This window comes from Triturus cristatus, chromosome 3_2 (assembly GCF_964204655.1).
Source record: "Triturus cristatus chromosome 3_2, aTriCri1.1, whole genome shotgun sequence".
NCBI lineage: Eukaryota > Metazoa > Chordata > Amphibia > Caudata > Salamandridae > Triturus > Triturus cristatus.
Genome location: NC_140584.1, coordinates 461,149,168 through 461,164,147, shown reverse-complemented (window position 1 = coordinate 461,164,147; position 14,980 = coordinate 461,149,168). Strand labels below are relative to the sequence as shown.

The 14,980-nt window shown below is 41.4% G+C and overlaps 1 protein-coding gene across 5 annotated transcripts in view; it reads right to left on the bottom strand.

The window, feature by feature from the left end:
- PLEKHA7 (pleckstrin homology domain containing A7) overlaps nt 1-14,980 on the bottom strand; it is a 954,991-nt gene that overhangs the window by 102,633 nt on the left and 837,378 nt on the right. For all 5 annotated transcript variants that reach the window (XM_085648087.1, XM_085648089.1, XM_085648088.1 and 2 more), the window contains 3 exons: nt 13,933-14,082; nt 3,997-4,098; nt 1,185-1,293 (listed from right to left, as the gene is read on the bottom strand). In XM_085648087.1, coding sequence (XP_085504213.1) covers nt 1,185-1,293; nt 3,997-4,098; nt 13,933-14,082 — 361 coding nt within the window. The remainder of the gene's footprint in view (nt 1-1,184; nt 1,294-3,996; nt 4,099-13,932; nt 14,083-14,980) is intronic.

Genomic DNA, 14,980 nt, shown 5'->3' with positions numbered 1-14,980 from the left:
GTGAAGAAGGCTGATTTCACTTCCGGAAGATGTGTGTGACAGGTTAACCAAGGCCCCATTGCCAAACTACAAGGAGACAACCATAATGTCTTTCAGGGATTTCACTTTTGATGATCATTTGGTTCATCCTATAAGCCTCCTAAATCGAATTCACATTCTTCACTAAGCCTGGAATTTAGCAATGTTTTATTTGAAGTCAACATTGTTCTTCTCTCTCATGTCCCTCAGTGGAAAACATGTAGATTATGAAAGGTTCTAAGAACATATTTTAGCTGTTTGACAGATAAACCCATGCTTTAAAGAGTGCCTAATGAACTGAGAATACTGCATATTGCCAGGATAAACATGTTCTGCTCATCAGCCATTCCTTCCATATACCACTGAAAACATGTACAGGAAGCATAGACCAAAAACTACCAAAGCAAGAAATGTTTTTAATGCTAGGACAACAGTAAGACCAACAGTCATAGTTGTCTTATGTGCCGCTCACTACCAAGGTCTTCTAAACAAACTTTCCTTCACCCATACTGAAAGAAGACTAGAATCGTGACTCCTTCCGTCATGAAGGCTGACTATTTGGATTCCTGACCTAGCATCATGGGATAATAATGCTTTCATTGACATCTATAGTTCCACAGGATATAGAGTTTTGATCCATCTGAAACCCATCTTAAAGGAGTGGAGGAAGAGGGTCTACTGCTCGTCAATTGCAAATGGAGACGAGATAAGGCACAGTGCAAATAATGTATACTAATTACAAATAGGTTGACTAAAAGAACCAAGGAAAATGTATTTGAAAGTTTATAAATGAAAATAATGATACTGATGCACGTATAAAATACAGTTCATATACTGCGCAACAAATGCATAAAAAAAGCATTAGGGCTCTGATTTACTCAAAGCAGGTTCTACTCTGCACTTTTTCAAAGGAAACAAAGAAATAAGAGTTGCAAAGTTTGATGAGATATCAGTGATGTACAAGATGTGGCACCAGTTGTGTGATGACAATCTTTCTAAAAGAAATAACAGAAGCATTTTGGCACACACACTCAGAACAGGATTAAGATTGATTTAAATCCTGCACATATTCTTATATTGTTCACTGCTCAAAAATACTTTCCTGATTTGTTACTTGTGTGGGAAAAGGCCAAATCACTGGCAGGCAAAACACAGAGGTTTCTTACCGGGATTCTTGATGGATTCCACTAGGACTTTGTAGTTTGTTTTATTAGTGCTAAGTCCAGCTGTGACATCTTCAATTCTCCATAATTCCTTCTGCATTTGTGTTTTCTCCTAATGTTCAGCCACAGGGAATAACCATGAGAAGAATGTTACATTTTATCAAAACACAAGAACATCTTTCTAAATCTTATTACATTTCATTATCAAATTTCATCACACAAAAAACAGCATGATCAGACCTACTGTAAGCATTGGATACATGTCATCATTGGCCTAATAATTTTATCATGCATAATAAAGGCTAGGAAACAGGAGTAGGGAGAAGCCATTGGAAACCCAAAGAGACCAACTAGGCGAATTTCCCTCTCAAAAATTCCCAAATTCTATTTTTCGGTGGTAGAAACTTCCCTGATTAGGTGATTTACAGTCTATTTTAGACCACCAAATCAGGTTTACAAAACCTTTAATAGGCTTGTTTTTTAAAAATAATGAATTCTTATCTTCCTATTATACTGAAGCTGAAGACATGCTAAGGTTTCACCAAGAATATAGCATCTTGAGCAGATGAGCTCTGATGAACAGATACCATCTGTTTAATGGCTACCCTGCATGGGACACCCTAGGTCATCTACAGCATCTATGGAAAAGATCAGACATGCGTCTTGACCATAAACGATGCACTTTTAAAGAGGTTTGTGATCTTTCAATGTTGATTCATTACCTTTTGAAATTTAATCTCCAAGTAGAGGTGCAAAGATTCCCATAGACCAAGGTACTGAACAAAGTTGGCAGAGCATCGGTAACCATGTGGAGTTACACTTCCTTCAACATTCTTTGGGTTACAAGTGAGCAAAGTCTTAATTCAAAAGAGGAAATAATCCAGAGCGCAGAACACTAGCAGACATTTACTTGAGTCAAATTGTTCTCTTTTTAGCAGCATGCATACGCAAGACTTATTAAGGAATTAGGAGTGAGCACTGGCATCTTTTATTACTGATACATTAGAATAGTCCTAACAAATGGGCTTCGCGTCACAAAAAGTACCAGCTTGGTAATCTAAAAGAAATGTGTTCAGCAACTCTATTGGCTAACGGAAACTGTTTTGAACATTTCTGATACAAAACACTTTGCAATCTCCTGCAGTCACTACTGGCTGAAGAAGAAACATCCATTTGTATTGTAATCCCCACTTAATAACCTTGTGTCCATGGATGTTAAATAATCCCAAAATTCAGCAACGCATTTTATGTTTTGTGGAATCTTAAGAAATCATCTTATTCTTTACTTTGTTAGATGTTGAACCTACAAACTGATAATACAGAGATATGTACAGTGAAAGAATGGAGCAAATATCTGTGGCATAGGACTCTCTTAGGAATTGTGCAGGGGTAATACTTTATTTAATAGGGGAAGTCCCCTAAGTGATTTTTTTTTGCAGTTTCATTTATCGCAAACTCGATTTGAAGGTATTGGATCGCTTAACATGAGTACCGGTTACATTACACAAGCTCACATTAATTATTTTTTTAGTGAGGGGGACATGAAGTGATTTGCCCAGATTCACAGGATGTTGAGCAGACGCCAAGACTTGAACCAGGTTTCCCAGCTCCAAAGTTGGCAGCTCTAGCTGTAATGCCACATTCTCGCCCAGTGAAGTTTTTGTACAGAATACATGAATTGAAACATGCATCAGAATCATCAGATGAGCTTGTAATATTGGCCCATCTGAATTCATAATACAATATTATCTTCAAACCATCAAAACAATATGATCTAGTCCTTGGTTTAGGAGTAGTACTTGATTCAGCAATGTTTTGATGCGGTAACTCCACATTTAACACAACTTATGTGTCAAAACCACTGTTTGAAATTCTTGGAACAGCAGTATTGCAATGGAAGCACAGAGGAGAACCTGCTATCCCAGTAATGTTTTACCACCTCATTGTTTCCTTCTCAACTGTCTTTTTTAGTTTTGAAATTGAGCTTCCTTTAAGGCCTCAAGACAGCCACATGGTCATGTTCAGAAACTATTCAGGTGTAAAGCGAGCCAATGTATTGACTTGAATATCCAACCCGAATGGAACTTCACTCCAAGGTAAGCCAAGGACATGTAGGTCCTACTCCCAGATACTACGGACCTATGGAGTACAGCACATTACAGGCATACAAATTATCTTCAAGTTGAAGGAGGCAACTATGGAGGCTGTGATTAGGAAGAACGCCAGTATATATGGCAGAAAGGGATGAACTATTTCTAGTATTTCTTGCAGACCTTTCTGCCGTATTCACTTCTTGGCACAGTAATTTGGGGAATAACTGTCAAAAAAATTGTTTCCGATTCATAGCCCTGAAAGGTTCTAGAAAATTCACAATCCTAACACAGCCTCCCCCCATTAATACTTCAACCTCTTCAGCTTATGCTGAATATATTTCCTTAATGGTGCAGAATGGAAAACCTTTGTGACAAACTGATTACCGGATATTGTTCTGCACTGCACCAGAATCATCTGGCTCTAAAAGATAGGGCATGTAGTTACCTCTAGGTAACAACCTGGAATGGCATTTTACGGAAAGGCACAACTTTATTCAATATTCCCTAGACTGCCCTTATATGACATCACATACTTAGCAGGGATATGTCCTATCTGAGTGCGGCTCTAAACTTCCCCACTGTACAAATACTTTTTTCTGTAGTGTTGGGTTGCATTATCTATAGTGTCAACAGTGAACTAGTAAGTCATTGTTTCGCACACAATTTTACTTTTGTGCTTACCGAGATATAAATATACAAGAGCTTATTACAAAAAAACGAACCTGAGAATAGAACGACCTGCTCATTTGTTCATGTAAGGCTTCTTTGAGCTGGTTTACATCATTTTCAAGTTTCAGATATTCATTCCAGGCATTTTCCATTTCCTGTCAACATAAAGTTTTCACATTACTAATGAATAATTGTCCCAAGATCAATGGCTTCACAGCAATAGCATAAGAGGTGAACCAACAAATGCTGCAGAAGGATGTTGTTGCAAACCATCAGGCCCCTAATCACCATTTATGCTTGCCAGCTTTCCACGAAAAAATACTCAGAAGGTGTGAATGAGCTCTACTACGGAGTAATTGCATACTATCCCCCTGTCTTCAGTTACGTATCCCATGCAAGGGGAAATGGGCAGATCAAGGTGTGGCTTGCCTCAGTTGCGGCTCCTACCAAGATGCAATTGCGGAGCAGCAGGGCAGCAGCAGCATGGGAGGGGGGGGTTGGCGGGGGGAGCAGGGCAGCGTTGGGAGTTGGGGGATAGGGGTTGAATCAAAATATATATATTTTTTTTAAACTCACCTGATCCTGTGGCCCCCTCGCGCTCAGGTGCTCCTCCTTTCTTCCGCTTCTGCCAGCAGACCCTGGGACAGACTTTCCATCTAATCCAGAGTCTGCTCTCATACTGTGAGAGCAGTGCCGGGATTGGCCTGAGCGGGCTGGTTTGATACTCCACTCATGCGCAGGGAGTCTGTGCAGTCCCTCCACCCGGCTGTAGAATACAGCTGGGTGGAGAAACCTAAATGAGCATGTCTGTTTGGCTGGCCTGAGACGACCGGCCAAACAGACATGAGCACTTTGAAGTGCACTTAGCGCATCATTCCTCCTCCCTATCATGGCCTGGCCCCTCCCTGAACGCACTGTCTCAGAACCAGCAGCTGAAAAAATAAAATGATTATAAAAAATCATCTTATTTATCAGCTGTTGGCTCTGAGCCAGTGGGGCGACGCTGCCCCTGGCGTGCCTTGAGAGTTTGTGAAGGCCCACAAACTTGTGTTTATATGGCAATTCGCAAACAGAATATCCCAAACTTTGTGGGCTGGAGGGGAAGAAGTTTCCACGGGAAAAATGCGGAGGAAAATAAATAAAAAGAAAGGCGTTCAGTTGCACAGAGGGGCTGCATTTTCCCAGTGCAAAATTGTACTGTGTAATATTGCATAGAACGGAAATCCCAACCTGAAACAAAATGTCACTTGGCATTCCCAGAAGTATGCCTGGAAACCTGCGAACGATGCAGCTCTACAGGTATACTACTAGCAATGTTTTAATTGCTTACGGATATTTCCATCCTTCCTGCTTCCAGTCACTTTTCAAAAAGGTGTGCCCGCCTTGTAAATACAGGTTGATGAAGCTGTAAACAGTAATCAAAATATAAAACATTTAGGCTGCCTTACTTCCTGCGGACGTATAACAAGACTGCCTCCCGCCAGCACATGCTGACTCCTGACATAGTTCCGCTCCCAAACAAACATCCTTTCATGCGCATAAATCGGACTAGTTAACCAATCAACGGGAGGCTGAGAGTAAGGACTAGAATGAGGAATACTTGGCTCAGAATAATGGAATTGCTGGTAACTGAAATATGACTGCACAGCAGAGAGAACCTTCAATCCAAACATCTTCAGACTTCATCCACATGTTGAAGTCAGAAATGTTGACATCAGTGGAAGGAGAGGCACAAATCTTGATTAAAGACTCACCCTGTGACTCTGCCCATGAAGCAGGAACGTGTCCTGCAGGTATTCCGTGAATCCCTAACTTCCGGATGTGGGAGGCCTTAATAATCAATAATTTGACCCCATTACTAAAAATCTAAATTGTAGGCTTATACACCCTTTTTGCAGGGCCAGAATTAACAAAGGTGTACCGAATACTCTAAAGAAAGACACTCTCTCAATATAAATTGTTTCCTTGACATCCAATGTTTGGAAGCCAACTTCTTCAGAAGAGGGCAGACAAAATTCAGGTAGAATAAAGTATTTCTCCAAACAAACAGATGAAGAAACATTAGGAATCAAATAAGGTCCCAAGACTGATATATAAGGAAACATTCCGAATAAAGGCTATTTAAAAAACAGGGAGTCAAATTTCCTGGCACTGCTGATTGCTACCAGAAACAAAAAATTGAAAGTTAGCTGTCTAAAATCAACTCCTTGTAAGGGTTCAAGCAGTGGTTTCTTCAAAATCTCCAGAAACCATAATAGATCCTAGTGAGGTACAAATGGTCAAAAGCAAGGATGTGCATTTGAAAACCCCTCGAACAGATGAAATGCAAAGTGCTGCATGCTCCATGACACATCAGCTACCATTCTGGCTGATTTACTTTACCGTTCCAACATGGCTAATGGCCATTCTAGAATAATAAAGTGAAAATAAACAAGCAGTGCCAAAGCAACTATGTTGATGTTCACCTTTTAAAGGCAAGGCTAACTGATGTTGCCAACACCTGCTGTTCAGAGACTTTCTTTTATTCCCCACCTTTACAAACTGGCCACATACTGGCTTTATTCCCAAAACCTTGAGGAAAAGTCATCCCCTGATCCAGTGCTTAATTTGTAAAAAATAAATAAGTGCCAGGTCCCTCGTCAGGAGGCCATCGCAGTTTGCACCACACATGGCCGCCTGATTTACACAACTACTGACCATCACACTGCTACAAATGTGACAATTCAGACTGTTCAAGGCCGCCAAAGCTTTAAGAATGTCTTGGGTGGCAGGTATTAGTTGTTTTTAATGTATATTGAATTAACTAACAACTGTTTTTCTGCTCATCTGTAAATTACACAAAGTACGCCGCCATGTGGCAGCTGTCATAAGTGCAGGTTCTGGCAATTAAGAACTGGTGGTGGCAATTAAGTGCCAGGGCCGAGCACCTGAAATCACCGGTTCAAATTAAGCACTGCCATGATATCTATGTTCTTTTGTGAGTGGATCGCACAGACACTTACATCTCGTCTAGATTACAGAACTGCCATTTGTCTAAGCCCACCCAAGACCTCACACTGTAGCATGCAAGTTTGCAAAACGTGGGTGCTCACCTTATTCTTGGCCTATCAAGTAGGGTTTATATATCTGGGCACCTTCAGAGCCTGCACTGGCTTCCAGAATATACATTAATTTTATTTCAGGCTCTATGTAGGTGCAATGAGACCCTCCTAGGCCTCACATTAGGTTTCACACATAATGCAAGAGCAAGTGCTTCCATACTAGCCTCGGTGCACTTGGGTTAAACTTCATTACATCTGTGTGTCAGAGCAGGACGTAGATCCTCTTCAGATTTGATTTGCAGCTAAATACTGGAAACATTTCCCAGATCACCTCAGTTATCTCCTCAACTCCTTAGGTGAGGAGCCGGTCGCAGTTGGGAATACTAGCACTGGATCATCATCATCATGCTACAAATGAGTTGTAATCAATATATCAAACGGGACACTAGAGTGCCTAGAGTTGTGCAGATGCTATGGTGAATAATAATTCCTTAGTCAAATGTCTATCTACAGCGAATTCCAGGCTTCATTCAAAATGTGTTGCTAGGAAGAGCTTAGATGACTAGACATCTGCATAGAAATGTCAAAACAAGACTAATGCTTGCAACATTCATGCGGAAGGAGTAAATTGTAGCATCAGTCAAGCACATAACTCGTTCTCGGTGCTGTGAGAACTGCTTGATTGGATGTGCAGTTCAAGGATCACCAATGTTGCTCTAGCTCTGGGGGAACAAACACTCATTCTTCCTGCTTACAACTTATGTGAACAGATAGATTTGCATTAATGAACAAATGGAGCAACATTAGGATTTATTAGGTAGTTCTTTTCTGAAGGCTAAGGGTCTGCTTCACAAATGCCAAAAATGGATTCCCATAAGTTTACGCCCATGTTTGAACTGCATGTTTGGGGAGAGTTTTGGGAAGAACTTTGTGGGTACTTCTGGGAATCTGCAACAGACCTGCAGAACACGTGTGCATGTCAGGAATTAACAATAGCAGAAGTATAATTGTGCATGAAAAGTTTGGAGGGTCTAGTTCTAGCTAGGACACTAAACACGCGTACTGGGAGCAGTCAAGGTTGTTGAGTTGCAACAGTCTGACATACAATAATCAAGGGCTGTTATGAGTAACAGGGAATGTATACGATTGTCTGTAATTCGTGCAATGAAATTAAGTAATGAGCGGGTGTTTATGTAAATCCTTGGAGTTAAGAAGACATGCTTCAAAACAAAACAAAAATCCAAGTCTTGAGGCGACATGATTTTACCCCAACCTTGGCATTTTTATGCAGGATTACACGAGTGGGAGGAGATGCGTAGTTATTTGGAGTGTTTCTGTTGCAAGAAAAAATATGGATTATATTTAGGCATGAACAACATGAACAGAACTTGTTGTCTTTCTTCCTCCCACGCATAACACATGGTGTATGTGGAACGGGGCTACATCTGCTAACTGCATTTCTTCCTGCAAGAAGCATTGAACTCATTTCAGGAAGCATTAGTTATACAGTCGGTGGTCAGCAATAGGCAAAGATGGCGCTCTAAGGTCTATCACAAGTACAAATCAGTTAAGGCAGGTAATCTGGCACGGTGCATATGGTAGGGAAAAACCACCAGATCCGCACGTTTGAGGCCAGCGGACCACTTATGCTACATATACAAATCCTCAGCACACGTTCGAAGTAAATACATGAAGTTACATTAAATATCACAATGATGCTTGTCTTTATATTTTCAGATGTCTCTAATTCAAGATCTTTAAGCCTTCTTAGCCAGACAAAGGCTTATAGATCTTGAATTAAAGACATCTGAAAATATAAAGATAAGCATCATTGTGATATTTAATGTAACTTAATGTATTTACTTTGAAGGTGTGCTGAGGATTTGTATATATGTCATTTCAGGAAGCATTCCAACTCCATAAGACACGTGGGCTGGGAGAGGCTTTGATCTCCTTGTTCTAGTACATGTTAAACACAACACCCCACTTCACGGTGAAGATTTTGGGGTATTCTAGATGCTGGGTAGTAGGCATGCATATCTGGAGAAAACAACAAGTAGAAAGATTTCCTGTCTGGTATGGAAATCGGAAATTGTTTTCAGATAAAAGACTGATGGAAGCCTGACTAGGACTTGTACTGCTCTGAAAAGGGAAGGCCTGTTGTTGCACCGCACATCTAGCCTAAATGACAGCTGCATTTACAGGAAGTGCAAGCGACATTCCCTCCTACATCACAGCGTAAGCCTCAAGATGACTACATCTGAAAGGGGGAGTACGACCTTTGATTGCACGTCATGCAATTCGAGTAGATGATTAGGGCGGAAAATGATGGCAATGAAAGATGAGGTGTTTTGAAGAGGGAAACCCAAACATCAGGGGGACACTGCATGTGTTGCAATATGGTTGACATGATCATCAACAATGCGGCAAAGCGAATTATCACGCAATCTCTCTGGGTGCATAGTACCAGAATCTATCATGCACTTTTCACTTATTTATAAACAGGGAGCTGCGTTTAATACTGCTCCCTTTATGACAACTCGCTATTGAAATAATTTATATTTTTCACATCAGACTGCTCAGAGCCATTATCATTTTCCTTCAAACCTTCCTCTCCCCTTGTGTGTGAATGTGGAAGGGGGGGTTTTCGGCGGGTCAGAGATACGAGACCAATTATCTTCCAACCAAAAGGAGCGAATTTGGGTTTCTTCCAAAATTCACAAGGTGAGTCAAAACTATTTATTACACAGCTTTAAATTGTTGTTGGTCCGTGAGCAGCGAAGACATGACACTTAACATTTGAAGTAACCCTACTTAATACCAAAGTTCAAATTCTGTGTATTGCAGGAACCTGGCTTAATGATGTTTTACACTACACTAGGATTCCACCAAAATACAAAATAATCCCTACTGAAAGAACTCTAAAAAGAGGTGTAGGTGAGGCTGTTATCTTCCATCAACAACTCACCATCAAGAGGGCTAATACACATACTGAAAAGGATGTAAGTGGCTGCTCTGGGAAGCATCTGGCAAATATGCAATAAAATGCATAAAGATTTATTAGACATCAGGCTACGATGCTTCTTTCCACTTCCCTGATAGAAAAGCTAGTCCAATAACTAAATAACGATCGAGCAGTTTGTTTCTGGGTGATTCGAACATCTAACTCACTACCTGCTTGCTTTTACTAGCAATTAACCTTAACCTCATCACACAAAGATAACAGTTTTCTCAAACTGTACTTATCCATCAGAAATACACTGTTTGCCAAATTTCACCGTTGTATGACAGATATTGCCAATTTTAATTGTAAACAAACTCTTACCCATTTCACAAAAAATTAAACAAAGTTTTTAGATTATCTTGCTCGGCTTAGTACCAGTAGAGAAGAGACCCACAGAAACAGTGATTTTACTTCTGAATTAAAGAAAATGGAAAGGAAGGTACAACACGCAAGAGAAAATGGAGAATTAACGTTTGCCCATGGTTGAGGCCATCTTATAACTTACAATAGGTTTGATAATAACTAAGTACCATTGGTACATTTTGGGAAAAGATTGGTCGCTTTGTGTTTCAAAGATACTTTAGTTCCCCAGACCGTAGCCAGGTTGTGTCTATGCCCCTCAATCTCTGGTATATGTGCAATATGAATCTGTGCTCCCCGGGCTCTGCCTTATGAAATCAACTACCAGTGAAGTTAAGAAGACCTCCTAATTTTGAGCTTTTCAAAACCAGCATGAAGAAATTTTGTTTTTCGCAATCCATATGCTCCCTCCCCGGTGGCCGTGAGGTGGTTCATTTGGAAGTCCAGTGCTTAGAGACAACTCTAGTTGTGTGGTGTGCTATATACATCTTTTAGTCATTCCTTTGTATACGAGCTATGGATTAGAGTCCATTCAAGCAGTTAATGCTTTTCACATGAGACTCCTGATTACATCAGGTACAAACCCGTAGGAGTGCGGTGAACACTTCAGATGTACCCTACTGCAAGTGGTGTTCGTAATTTGACCACCGCTATAGGTGCTTAGCCAGTAGTTAGGCAACTGGGTGAAGTTTAGTGGATGGTACAGACTCTTCGGTCTTTAAATCAGTAAAGGATCACTAGAAGATATATGAATGCTTTTAATATTAAGAAAATCGGTGGCCCTGTGAATAGTGGCTGCACCTTGGTTTAGATGTCCAGCTCAGGCCCCACTTTCTGAGGAAGCGGGTCTCTGGGGCAGCCGTATCTGCGAGTGCAGGTGAAGCTGAATCAGCCTCTACACCCAAGGACTATTATTATGAATATTCGGAGTAAAATATACCAGATTTGTACTGTTTATCGATGGTACTAATGGAGCAGAGAAAGGGTAAAAATAAAATCTGAGGAAATTGCAGCTAAGGAGTACAGTTTTAGAGCAGAATATAAGCAGCCCACTAGTGAAAGGGTTTAACGGTTGTTATAAAAGATTTAGTTTGGGTACTACGAAGGAGAATTTGGGATGTTTACATCTGCGTCCTCAAAGACCTTTCCCTGAAATTCTAGAACCATCATTGAGTCAATAGAAATTTAATATCTTCCAAACAACCAGTACAATGTGAGCATGGCTGAACTCTGGTAGCTTGAGTTGTAAGGTGTTTGTAGAAGTATTGTGATTACCATACACACAGGTGGGCCTACTGCCAAAACAGGCTAAAGAGAAGTGTTTTTTCTCTACAATTGTATAACTTTACAGTCTTCTCCCATTTTATCCCTTAAGTGTATATGCATTTAGGGTCTGGTGTACACACAGGCAGGACACAAAATGTATATCAAATGTTTGCGAACTTCCTTTCATGTTGGGAAACCTTCTATGTACTAAAAGGTTGCATTGCAAAATGAAAATTTGCATATGGTTTCAAAACGGCTTCCCCAGTGCATATAACTTAGGCAGGTTGCTATTTGCAACTCTTTGCGATTGGTTACTAACACAGGGATGTGACATGCAAGGACAGCAGACCTCCACGCCTGCATTCTCTTTTCAAAATGGAAGCCTTGTGTATATAGTAGCCTGTGGCCCTTAAATGACCAGGTTGCCTTAGCCTTAAATAAAAAAAGATTTTTATTTTGGAAAACATTGGGGGGAGGGAGGAAGTCGTCCCCTGGACAACTGTCAGCTCTACCCGGGATGACTCGCAAAGGGGAAGCTGTTCTAAAAGGACAGGTTTCTGTTTTACCAATGCTTTTGATTTTGAGATTCTTTACTTTCCAAGATTTTTGGGCACAAATGTTTTCTTTCCTTTTTTTTTTTAAAGGAAATAATCACATATCATTGAAGGAAGTACTAGATATGAAGCAAGATCTTGAATGATGCATAATCCAGCTATTGGTCTGCCAGTACCATGCAATCGAGATCCTTGATACGATAATCGAAATCAGACTGATAGACTGCGCAAATATCCCAACACTTGATTGGGTAAGACTTTCACTGGATTCATCCAAAGCCTTGTACTGGAAACCGCCTGAAGTGTGCCTGGACTGAATGGATTGCAGATTCAGAGTTACAACGCCTAAGGAACTGTGTGTCCGCACGGATTAATACAGACAGAACAAAAAAGAAGGGGCTCTCTTCCAACTGGCACTACCAGCCTTTGCTCCACCTAGTCCTTCTCATCTTCAATGTGTCTCAGTCACTTGTTGACACACATTTGTTCTAAATCTATAGAAGGAATGTCCAGATCAAACTTTTTGACTCTTATTTCAACTGCAGTACATGTTGTTCATGGTTAAGTAAATTGAGCTGTGAACTTTAAAAGATGGCATCTACAATATACCACATTATTAGACTGTCCTGTACATTTACTTTCCAATAAAAGCTACTAAGTGTAATTGTACATGGTCTCAATGTTACCACTAAGGTCCTGATTTAATCCTGAGACAAATGGGTAATGGAGAAGTCATTAATTATATGGCTTCTCCTCCCTATCCCAAATGTGGCCTGGCACTTCATTGCGATGTAAAAATAGTGGGTAATGAGTTTCACCAAAAACTATTGCTGAATCATAGCTATGAATTACTAGGTTTAGAATCTCGTGTAACCGACCGTATTTCCATAGAAGGCAAGCATAACATATAGAATTACAGATAGGTAAAAGTAAATAGCTGGAATGTTTTTCACCGAGCGGTTCAAAGCGACACCAAATAAAAAACAAGAGCGAAGCTGGAGTTGTCAGTGAGAACACAGAGTCGAAAACCATCCCCATTATTCACTTCTTACACATCTTTGATTTTGTTCTGTTTGGCCCCCCAGATAATCTGCTCCTGCTTCCAACATCTAAATAAGAGTAGAAGAGTAATGGGGAAGAACTACGTTACACAGCCTCCTCACCCCTTCCATAGGCAAAAATGTAAAATACCTGGCAACCTGCCACCCACGCCCTCAACACTTACGCTTCTTCCCACCCAAACTGATAACAAAATTACCTAGCCTCCTGCCACTCATTCAACCACTCTCTAGATTTGCCAGCCCCTAACCAAATGAAAAAATATACACCTGGCCTCCTGCCAACCACCCCACTGCCCTCTATTATTACCACTCAACCCACGCCACTACACCCTCCCCTTCCCGCCCAAATATAAAAAAATATATAACTGACCTCCTGCCAATCTGCCCCTTGTCTAGCCAAAACCACAATATCCACTCTCACATGAAATCCTGACAGCAGGGTCCTGTCTAACACCGGTGACAAGATTTCAATTTAATGGTGCCCTTCAGAGGGTGCCCATTCCGCTATCAAGTGATGAACGAGAGAGCGGTTCACTCATTCAGGAAATGGGCACTCACTGCTGCAGCTACTTAGAAGTCTCAATAACATTACACTAGCACAAGAAGTACTCCCCAGATATGTCCCAGAGAATACAATCTGTTTTATGACTGCTCGAATTAACCCTAAAATATTTTTAGCTAATAATGTGAAAAAAACACTTACAGTTGACACTTTGGAGATCTCAGCACGGATTTGAACCAGATCCTCTTGCAGTAGCCTCTGCTGGCATCCAATCTTTTCTACGTGCAGGGGCTGATCTCTGTACTGCTCCATTTGTCTGTGCAAAACCTCCAAAACCGTCTCAAGCTTATCCTAAAAGAATTAGAAAAAAATGCACATAAAATGTGCTGCTGCGCATTTTGTGTTCTCTTTAATATGCTTGCTACAATTTCAGAGAGTTTCTGCCTTAGGGCGCTGGGGTGTTGCCCAAGTAATAATCTGGCCTCCTGCCCCCTATTACATGTATAATAAAACACTCTCAATGACTCAATATTGTATTTATTTTATGCGTGGGCGGAGGCAGTCACCGGCTGAAGGGGGGTGGGCCTTCAGTCATAGACTACCATGTGACATCATAGGGGTGGTGGTAGGTGGCAGCAAGCACACAGCACAAGTCGGGTTCGACAGAGAATTTCTCCGGCCAGCCCGATATGCACACTAGAGGCTTGCGCTGGCTGCACATTAGGGGATTGGGGGGTGATCCGTGCCGCAGATCCGGTCTCCTAATGAGCGTCTAGTTCCCCTGCTGAAGCCAATCCTGGCACTGCAAGGGAGCAGCATCTGGATTGTCTGAGAGACATTGTTGCCTGGTGCAGCTTTGTGCACATAAGAGGCACCAGGAGGCTGAGAGGCTCTAGCAAAGGAGTATGGCCAATCAGTGTATGGCTTATGTGAAGCCATGCAGTGATTGGCCATTTCTGCCATTGCTGGGCTGTTCAGCCAGCCTGTCCGTCCCTTTCCCCTCTCGGAGAGCATGAGGGAGGCAGACAGACCCACACCTGTCCTTGTCTAGTCACGGTCGGGTGACATTTGTCCTGACTGCCGCGAGCCTTGATCGACATTATCGCATCACGAAGATCCCTGGACATCTCGTCTTGCTGGTCACGACAGCAGAGCCAGCCAATTCGAAGCAAGAAGTAGGTGCCAGTGGCAGTGCCACCAAACAATCTATCACCGGCCCTATGGGCCCGAGTTTAATAATTGCAATGTG